The sequence below is a fragment of the Tiliqua scincoides genome, chromosome 1, assembly GCF_035046505.1.
Source record: "Tiliqua scincoides isolate rTilSci1 chromosome 1, rTilSci1.hap2, whole genome shotgun sequence".
Taxonomy (NCBI): domain Eukaryota; kingdom Metazoa; phylum Chordata; class Lepidosauria; order Squamata; family Scincidae; genus Tiliqua; species Tiliqua scincoides.
The window spans coordinates 236843390-236853706 of NC_089821.1; the positions used below are offsets into that span (position 1 = coordinate 236843390).

A 10317-nucleotide genomic window follows, 5' to 3' on the forward strand; every position below is an offset into this window, starting at 1 on the left:
GATTTGTTTTCATGCTAGGACTCAGATTTTCTAATCCTCTTGTATCAATTCAAACTAAAGTACTTTTGGATTTAGAAATCTTGATTTATGTAGGATTATTGCAGGTACCTCTATTAGCAGTTCAGTTACTAATACTAATACTTACACACAAATACTTACAAAGTTATAAATTTTTTAAAGCACACACGGACTTTATGGATACCCTGTATATGCACCTGCTGTCATCATAGTTGTCCATGAGGCTGACTGAGACAATTGCCTCAGGCAGCAAATAGGTGGAGAGGAGCCAGGTGCCTATCCTCATTCAGTCTCTACCCAGCACCCCTTCCTAGCAGTATGGCTGACCATGAAGAAAAATTTACCCTCTTCTATCACATTTGGAAACCAAGTACCAACTTTTTACCAGCCTCTGCCCTTGTGCATTTAACCCGTTGTGCAGTTGGAGAGTTGCAGATGGTAACACGTATTTCTATGCCGGGGTGGGTCAGGTTCTTCTCCACAACCTGATGCCAGCACTGCTTCATCTGCTGAAAAGTTTCACCTGTTGATCTGCTCTTTTCAAAGCAGCTTTTATCTGAGCAAGAGCTGACTAGGCTTCCTTTCCACATCTAGTTAAGCAGCAACCTTCCTCAGGGAAAGCAGATATGTTTCCAAGCTTTCTTACCGCCTCTACAAGCACACAACACCATGCATTTATTGAAATAATGAAAACAATATCCCTTCTCAGGATTTTATTTTATTTTTTGATGAGGCTCTCGTCCCTTTAACAGCTAAAATAGAAGCTTTTCCTACTACTTATTTCTATGCCAGAAAAAAAGCTTCATCAACTATATGTGTGTACTAAGCCACTATTAAGAGCAAAGGGCTAGTTAGACAAAGAGGGCAATCTTAATGTGGGTGCCTCATTCATTTTTTTAATCAGAGATTTAGCAGCCCAATCCTATAAATATTTATCTGAGTAGTAATTCCAATTGAGTTAAGTGGGATTTAACACCCCGCTTCCCCCCCCCCGCAACTAGGCGTAGAATTACCGTTGAAAGCAGCAATCCTACACATGCACTCTTTCTAAGAAATAAGCCCCATTGAGCTCGGTGGGAATTAATTCTGAGTAAAAGTGCTTAGAATTGTACTGTTAATGTCATGTGGGTTTAATGCAATTTAAAATATGGCATTAGAAGAAGAAATCATGCTAGATGTAACTTTGTTGTTCAGGTCTTAGCATGCATATAACTTAACAAGCAGAGCTCCGTACCTCCCTATATTATTAACGCAACCATTTTGAAATGATGCCAAGAGCAGAAGTAAAACTGACAATCTAGAATTTTCTAATTCACAAGAAAAAAAGCTGACAGATTCAATACTGAAATTGACTAAACACCCCTGATGGGAGTTACTTCACTGAAATTTTGGGAAAGAGCTCCATCTGAGCTTGTCTGATGGAGGATAGTGGTAATTGCTCGGATAAAAATGTGGCCATCCTCTTGGCCTGTGAATCTGAGAACTCTTGTCATCAGATCTGGAGTTAACATTGCGTTACTGGTCTTGCATGTTCACTGAACAGAAATAAGAGCCATCAGGCAACAGTTCACGGATTTCCCACCTCACCAAATTTAAGCCTTGGCTAACCTATTTAGAACTCCCAAATCAAACTTCTGTAGTAATGAGTAGCCCTCATTTTCTAGAGTTAAAAATACCCAAGTCTCCAAAGGGATATTCCAAATGAAGCCACAGATCACGCAACAGTTTTCTAAACTTCCTTTGTATTTTGTTCATGCCTTATTCCCCTCTGAATCTGTCCCTTAAGAACAGTTATCAGAATTAGTGTACCCAAGAACAACAGAGTTCTATGTGAATATACTGGCAAAATTCTAGTTTTTCTAAGATATTGCATTCAAAAATAGGTATGTTAGCAGGAGTGATGTTAGAGGCTGAACAAGCTGAGCTCTGGTCTGATGGTCCATGGGCATCCCCCCTTACAGAAGTACAGAGAAGAAGTGTTACTGAGAGTCTCTTGCTCTATGGTTGATTTCTCCCTCCCTCCTCCCCATCCACATATGGAAACATCCTCAATCCTGGACCAACTAAAATACTACAAAGCAGATCGCAGGCCTCATGCCAGGGAGTTGCTTTCCTGGGATATTGGGGCAAAACATATCTGTGCCCGGATTTCCTGGGAAAGCATCTCCCTGACATAAAGCTCTGCAACAATCTGACACGAAGAATGGTAGCTGTGGGGTGGAATGGTAAAGATTCACCACTGTCGTGCCCAGATGGGTTATTCTGGCATGCCAGATTCAGCCCACAAGCAGGAGTTTAGAGGCCCATGTTCTATACAGGTTTCCAAACTGGTGGGTCACAATCCACCAACCAGGGAACCACTTGTCCCTGCCCTTTTAAGGGGTGGAGAGGGGGAAGGCAGCAACATGTTCCCCAGGATCATGCTGCTGCCGGGGACAGGAGGGTTTTTTTTTTACCTACCTTCAGCTAGCACTGCAGTCCTGGACGGTTCGGGGAGCCCTCAGCAGGGCTCCCTGCACCTGCAAACATCTCAAAAAATGAACAAAACAGGCACTTCTAGTTTTGTCACAAAAACCGTAAGTGGCCTATTTTCTTTTTTAGACTTTTGCAGGTTTGAGGAACCCTGTGGAAGTTTCCCCGGACACTCCCCCCCCCGGGGCCTTTGAGAGGAATTTTATCAGGGGGTACAAAGTTTCTGTTGGGCCCCTTTCCAAAGAGAGAGGGGTGAAAAATCAAATTAATTAACTAAATAAATAAAAAGTGTGCCCCTGGTAGGTTCGAGACACTATGTTGGGGTGAAGAGGGATGGTTATTCTTCTCTTACGAAATATAAAAGGGGCACCTCTTAAACAACAATCATTCTCATAGGTCAGTTTTGAGTTAAGAAAATCCGCTTTTTGTTCTATAAGACAATTGTATTTTCATTTTCTGGTTAAGTGGTCATAACTTTTGATAGAATACAGATATTCCAATGGGGTTTGTTTCATTGCATTTTACATTAAATTACCTTTCCAATGGTATATGACATGATGGTATTAATCATCTATATCAAGATTTTCACAATTTTGGTCACTAGCTCAGCTTGTTACCCCCCTAAAGCTTGATGCCCGGTACAACCGCTACCCCCTGCACCCCCTTAGCTATGCCACTGCTTTGAATCCATCATAAGTTTTCTCCAGACATAATTTTCAATCTACATCAGGAACTATTTAAGAATGAATTTGTTTGATTGCTTATTGAATATTCATCTGATGCACTTGATATGACACTTCCCTGATTTCCATATGTCTACATGTTCACTGTCCGTATAGATTACAACTTCTTTTGATATTTCATATGTCGCTGAAATTTCATTTGGGTTGCTTGTACACCCTGAAGAATATTCATACCAAATCATTGGAACAATGCCAAAGTTTCTTTTATTTTAATTGCTCTTGGCATTCTAAAGCTGAGTTGTGGCAACAACCTCCTTGTAATTTGTTGTTCCAGGTTGATGGTCCTCTGACACTGCTGTTTGGCCTCGCCAGCATTAATACACTCACAGTGATTAGTGTGACCCGCTACATAAAAGGGTGCCATTCAGACAGGGGTAAGATGTTTGGGACAACACAAACTTCATCATCATGTGCTATTAAGACTTGATTTACTCTTCCACAGATTTTTTTCTCTTGCAGTATGCTATATTTGCACCACTGAAAATGATATTTATAAGAAATCATGGTAATTAGTTTCCCTAGTGAATCTGGTTTTGTTTTTGTTTTTTTAACTTTGGGCACATTAGACTTTCTCATATCAAGATAAAAATGATGCCCTCCAAGATATCATTTAACCAGAATGTTATTAGACTGTATATTCTGAATCAAATTACAACCATTTTACCGATACATTGTACACCACCCAGAATATAGCCATTGATTCTTTCTTCAATTAGGTACACTGAACTTGGAGATAACTCCAAGGTATCCAGGTGACTGGATTACTGACTCCTTCGATTTAGGCATTTGCTTGATCATAAATGTTTGACTTAGGCTGCAATCCTAACCACACTTTCCTGAGTCTGAGCCCCATTGAACAAAATAGAATTTACTTCTGAGTAGACCTGGTTAGGATTGTGCCCTTAATTGTATCATGTAAAATGTGCTGAGTGCCAACTTCTCTTGCTGTTGTGTTTTCCAGCAACTTGCATCAACAACAGCAGCATTTCTGTGGCTCTTTTTCTTATTTGGGCAGCATCATCCTTCTGGTCAGTAGCTCCAGTCCTGGGATGGGGCAGTTACACAGGTAATGTTTTTCTTTCTAGGACTGAACTATTTGCGGGTAATGAAAGAAATCCAGTATCCACTTGGGTAAATTAAGAGAATGAATATATTGTCACTATTTGAATTCATTCAACTAATACAATTTTAGGATCCTAAATAGCTAGTGCCCAGTGGTGTTGGAACAGACATTCCAATGATTCAGTTTATGGCTTATGTGAATTTTGTCCTGTATGGGTTCTGAAATTCTAGAAAACTGGTTACAGCAAAATGTTGTAACGGTTGCAATTTCTTAGGTCATTGTGACAGTGTTTACCTTGAAATTCTAAGGAGAAACCCATCTTTGTGGTTTTCACAATTAGATATTATAGTGACAAATGTTTAAAAATGAATTACTGACCAATTTATTTTGCTTCCTAGATCGGATGTACGGAACGTGTGAAATAGACTGGGCAAAAGCCAACTTCTCAACCATCTACAAATCTTACATTGTGTCCATTTTTATCTGCTGTTTCTTCCTACCTGTGACTGTCATGGTTTTCTCATATGTGTCCATTATCAATACGGTCAAGTCCAGCCATGTACTATCTGGTGTGGGTGATCCAACTGACCGGCAGAGGCGTATGGAACGAAGTGTTACAAGGGTCAGTCTGGGCTTTTATTTTAATGTACTATATAGACAAAATAGCAATAGACCTGGTAGCCTTTATTTAAATATTCCAAGTTAGACACATGACCCAATCCTAATAGGAGCTTAGGCTGCCAAAAGCAGTGTTCTGACAGTATAAGGTCCTTTATGGCTGTCACAAAGCATGACATGCCATTCCATGTGGCCTGTCTGCTGCCACAAGCAGGGAGCGGTGAGGTCTGCATGCCAGGAGTCCGTCGACATCCCCCAGCACCAATAGGTCAGCATGGGGTGGGGGCTGGCAGGGAGGGGAGGGGAGGGGGAAGGGAGGGAGAGGACCAGGCTAGGATCAGGATGGGGAGGAGGCACATCAAGGTCAGAAAGGGGAAGGTTCCCTGCCTTAATCCCAGATCCACTTGGACTTGCGCCAGCTAAATTGCTAGTGCATCTCTGAATAGACTCATTAAGGCAGCAAGGGAACAAATGTTCCCTCAAATGAAGGAACAAGTGAGGTCTCTCCTGACCTTGCAGGAGTCCTCCATGGCCTGAAACCCCCACAAGGGATATAGTGCATGTCCTGTTGGGTCAGCTGATTCGCCATGTGGGGAGTTAACATAGGATTGGGCTGTCCAGCTGCAATCTTATATGTGCACACCTGAATATAAGTCCCATTGAATTCAGTGGGACTTACTTCTGAGTATAAATGCCTAGAATTGCACTGTTAATGGTAAGAATAAGTACCAATCGTACCAATAAGTACCAATTGTAAAAATAAGTAAAATAATACCAATCATACCAAAAATAAGTACCAAAAAGTGCAGTAGAGAAAGATTATACATTGGAGAGGATACATTGAAGATTATTCATTGTGTTGTTTATACATTGAAAGAAGAATAGGAAGAATAGAAAAAAGTAGTGATGATACATTAGTTTAAAACACCCATACTATGATTCGGATAGGAGCCATATAAATAAAACATACAAATATGTACACAGAAGCAAGCTCCTGCTTGCATATCCCTAGCTGGATGATGAAGTGCCCACACAAATGGATTTTGCATGCAGTTTCCCTATCCAATGCATCTTCTGGGGCTATCAGTACAAAACCTTTAAAAAAAAAAAAGTTGAAATCTCACTTATCTGTTGTTCAGGAGGGAGTGAAATATGCGCCCTACTAACTGGGCAAAGAGGCACCTTTTAAAGTGCTGTCCTTTTATATTTAGCAAAGGGACAGCAACTGTCCCTCTTAACCCAGAATATGTCTCTTACCATGCACTCCCCAAATAAATACAGCCGACAACAGGTATTGAACTAAAATGGGCCACTTTATTGAATTACAACAAGGCAACAACAGGGTAAATACCCATCCCAAGTGCGGGGTTCTAAGTGGGGGAAACGGCCCTAGCCGTCTACGTCCCCCAATCTCATAGGGCGTCCACCCGACTCCAGGCATAGCTCAATTGTTATTAAGCCCGCCTTTCACCATCAGCCGAAGAGAGTAAGTCAGCCAAACTGCTATGCCTTCAGGTCATCCCTGCAAGGCCCCCAAGTTCAGACAAGGGGCTAGCCAGCCTGCCTCCCTGAGCCGGTCCAGCATCTTGGGAGCAGTTCTGATTCACCCCTGTCCTTGCTGACTTCTATTGGACACCGAGAAGGTCTTCTGCCTACGCATCCCGCACTTCTACCGCCAGTGACCAGGGCATTAAAGAGATATATTGCAAACCCAAACACGCTCCATAGCCAGTCTGAGGTAGGCGAAAACAAACACCATCGTGGTGCCAATCAGATGATGTTCAAAAAATTCCTACCCGGTACTCCAGAGAGCGACCAGCTAATCCCAGACTAGCTACAGGGCAGGCGGGCGGGGGTCGCTTCCCAGGAACGGACTGAGCTAACCCCAGCACATGCGCGCTGGAAAAGCTCACCTGTCCCGCTCCCTTCGGTTAGCCAGCCAATCAGCCCTTCTGCATGTTTTTCAGACTGTGAATCTTTGGGAGACAGAGAACCATTTATTGAGTTATTTTGCCATATGAATTACTTTGTAAAATACTCTTGTTGAAAACACTCAATTTATTGAATATTTAAATATTCTTATAGTTATATATAAGTATATAAATATTCTCTCTCTCTCTCTCTCTCTCTCTCTCTCTCTCTCTCTCTCGCTCTCTCTCTCTCTCTCTCTCTCTCTCTGTGTGTGTGTGTGTGTGTGTGTGTAAATATTCTTAATAATAATTCAGCATCCCCACTCTGCCAAATAGCCGATTGGCAGAATTTCAATTCATTAAAAAGCGTTCTATGCATGCAACTCTGTCAGGTCAGAGTCCAAGTATTTGAAAACACTGTGCCAGGATTCTTATGCCGAAATGTAGAGAAAACAAACAAAAACTGAGATGCTAATACTTTTCACATTTTTATACCTCCCTTCCTCCAAGGAGCTCAGGGTCGTGTACATGGTTCCTAAAAGACATCGACTGATGCAGCCAACCAGTTCAGTGCAACCTGGATAAACACTGTTGTGCAAATGTGCCTCCAGATACACATTTGCATCTGCATCAGCAGTAACATAATTGCTAACTTTCCCTTGGAGCATTATATTGTATACATCCAAAGAAAGGCATAGTTTTGTTGTCTAGACTGGGTGGGATTTCATCTTATTCAGGAAATGTATTGAATTGTAACTAATTTAGGGTCCGATTCAGCGCCATGCGTGCTGCTTACCACCAGCGTGCACTGTGGCAAATGTGCCATAAGGTATGTTTGCAAGCCTTACCGCCGGCCCAGCACCGGAGCTAACCCAGCATGAGCTCGCACTAGGCCAGCTCCAGTGCTAGGCCCGCTGCGCAGTGGCTCACATGGACCACCAAGCAGCAGAGAGGTGAGTGGGGATGTGGGGGAAGGCAGGAAGGAAGCATTCAAAGGCTGGTGGAGGCTGGAGGAAGGCGTGGCAGGGAGCGAGCAGGGTAAGAGAGGGTGGGATTGGCAGACGCTCGTGCAGGCCTCCCCAGGGAGACTGCTGCAGGGACTGGTGAGTACATGCCAGTCCCTGCAGCCCCCTGAGCGACGCGATTCTGGGGATCAGATTGCTGCCTCCCCCCCGCCCCTGCCCCTTAAGGGAATGTGGCGAGGGCCCTCAGGCTGGGCATCTTGATGACCCAGTTTGAATACCACTGACTTAAGGGGGCAGATTTGGCCTCCAAGAGTTCTAGTTCCTGAGATCTCTAATATAAATCATACATAAAGTTCCGACAATCTTAAAAGACAGCAAGGGAAAGACAAGTAGTAGATAAAATGTATTGCCGCGCATTATGTCAGTGAGTTTATTGCAAGACCTGGAAATATGATCCAGGTTACCTCATTTTTCAGAACTTGATTCTTTACTACAGTCGCTTTTGGTTTGGGCAGGGAAATGGAAAATGATGACTGCCATTGTTTCATTCTCTCCTCTAGGTCTCCATAGTCATTTGCACAGCATTTATCACCGCGTGGTCTCCATATGCCGTCATTTCAATGTGGTCTGCCTATGGTTATTCTGTGCCCAATCTAACCAGCATCCTTGCCAGCCTGTTTGCAAAGTCTGCTAGTTTCTACAATCCCATCATCTACTTTGGAATGAGCTCCAAATTCCGGAAGGATATTCTCATCCTGCTTCACTGTGCCAAAGAAATCAAGGACCCTGTGAAGCTCAAGCAGTTCAAGAATCTCAAACAGAAGCTGGAGAATTCGCCTTCTCATAGAGAAGAGAAATATGCTGCGGATGTTCAGCCTGCCTTAAGTCCTGATTCTGGGGTGGGGAGTCGTTGCAACACCCCTCCTCCCGTAAACAGGGAGGTATATTCTCATGGTTTTGATACTCCGTCCGCCAATCCTGACATAGAATGTGACAGACTGTGAGGAGTCTGGCTGTTTGCAGTGTGCAGCTGATAAACGTAGCTGATAGCATGCTGCTTCTGCCATATCCTTACCTCTGTCTTTTCTCTAGCACTGATGACCCACCCATTTGATTTGAAGTGAAGCAGGAAACATAAAACCAGACTAAAATCATATGCAGTATATATACATAGAGAAGGGTAATAAAATTGTCATGTAGCAGGTTAAAAATAAGGGAAGGCAGCAGATCTAGGAAGAGGGGGAACTTGTTTCCCCTCTGCAGCTGCAAGAACGCAAATGAAAGAGGTTTTTGTAGAAAATGTGTCCGCTGGCATGTAAAAACTCAATCTCTAATATTTTTTCTCCCCCTAATGAATATAATGTAGAAGTTACATTTTTTTTCTGCTATTTTAATCCTTGTTTGAAATCTTGGCTTTATTCAGGTTGCTTCCAGCTCTCACTAGACTGCATTTACTTTATGTCCAGCTGGAAAGGCAATCTTTGGCCAGTAGCACTGGGATGCTGTTCCACATTCAACCACCAGAGGGAGAGCAATAGCTAATAAACCTTCCATGGAAGACTAAACTTTTACGTGCCCAGGGCTGAAAGGATCTGGACTGGAGCCCTATTGTTTATCTTCGGGCCTGTCAGGCTAATGGAGCTGCAGTCTTGATAGCAAGACATGGAGCATGGATTGCATTCTGATCTAGTTTCCACATTCTGGATAGCTTTTTGCAGTCAGACATGCCTGTAACGCTGACTCATGACACCGATGTCCAGAGCTCTCAGTGGTAGCCTTAGCCATTACTGCATGAGAAGTAAGTAGTCAAACCTTGACACGTAAAGACACGTAATGACACGTAAAGATGGCAGTTGGCAGCAGGAGACTGGCAACCTTCTCTTCAATTGCTGCCTGAAACCACTGCTTCATCTTGCTTTGGTGGGAAACCAGCCCTGAGAATGGTGACTGAGATCTCTCTCTCTCTCTCTTGTGCATGCACACATACACATATATGTAAATGTAAGTATGTAAGGGCATACTTTGAAATCATTCTTAAGAAGCAGAAATCCACTAGTAAAAGGTGCTAAAACTAGCTGGGTGGGTAACCTGTATAAAGTTGCAAATACTTGGTAGGCACTGCCATAAGTCTACTAAGTAGTAAGTCAAACAACACAACTGTTTTGACCCTCTCTGGGCAAGATCTCCAAGCATCAGTCTGCTAACAGCTGCTCTGTTTGGGTGCTCCCTTGCCATGCCAAACGTTATGGACTTCCTTATCCATTCGTGCCCACTAGTCATCTCTGCCACTTCTCCCACTCCCTGGATTTGAAATGGATGAGGAAAATGGTACACAAGACTGGAGTGGTGTGGTGGGCTGGAGCGCTTAGCCCAGCAGTCCCATCTCCCCCCCCCCCATTTCTACTTTCATTCTTTCCGCCTTTTCCTTTCAGAATCCAGGGAGCAGGAGGAAGAGGGACAGAGGGGGGTGGCGGGCAAGAATCCATTGCCCCAGCCAGTCTGCTTTATACTTCCCTCTTCCTCTTCAT

General features: G+C 43.2%; 1 protein-coding gene across 1 annotated transcript in view; it reads left to right on the forward strand.

Moving 5' to 3' along the window:
* The window catches only part of LOC136636464 (opsin-5-like), a 30619-nt gene extending 21659 nt beyond the window's left edge, over positions 1 to 8960 (forward strand). The window contains exons 3-6 of the mRNA XM_066611548.1: positions 3508 to 3607; positions 4195 to 4299; positions 4695 to 4918; positions 8350 to 8960. Of these exons, the coding sequence (XP_066467645.1) occupies positions 3508 to 3607; positions 4195 to 4299; positions 4695 to 4918; positions 8350 to 8793 (873 nt within the window). The 3' untranslated portion in view covers positions 8794 to 8960. The remainder of the gene's footprint in view (positions 1 to 3507; positions 3608 to 4194; positions 4300 to 4694; positions 4919 to 8349) is intronic.
* Positions 8961 to 10317: the final 1357 nt, after the last annotated feature.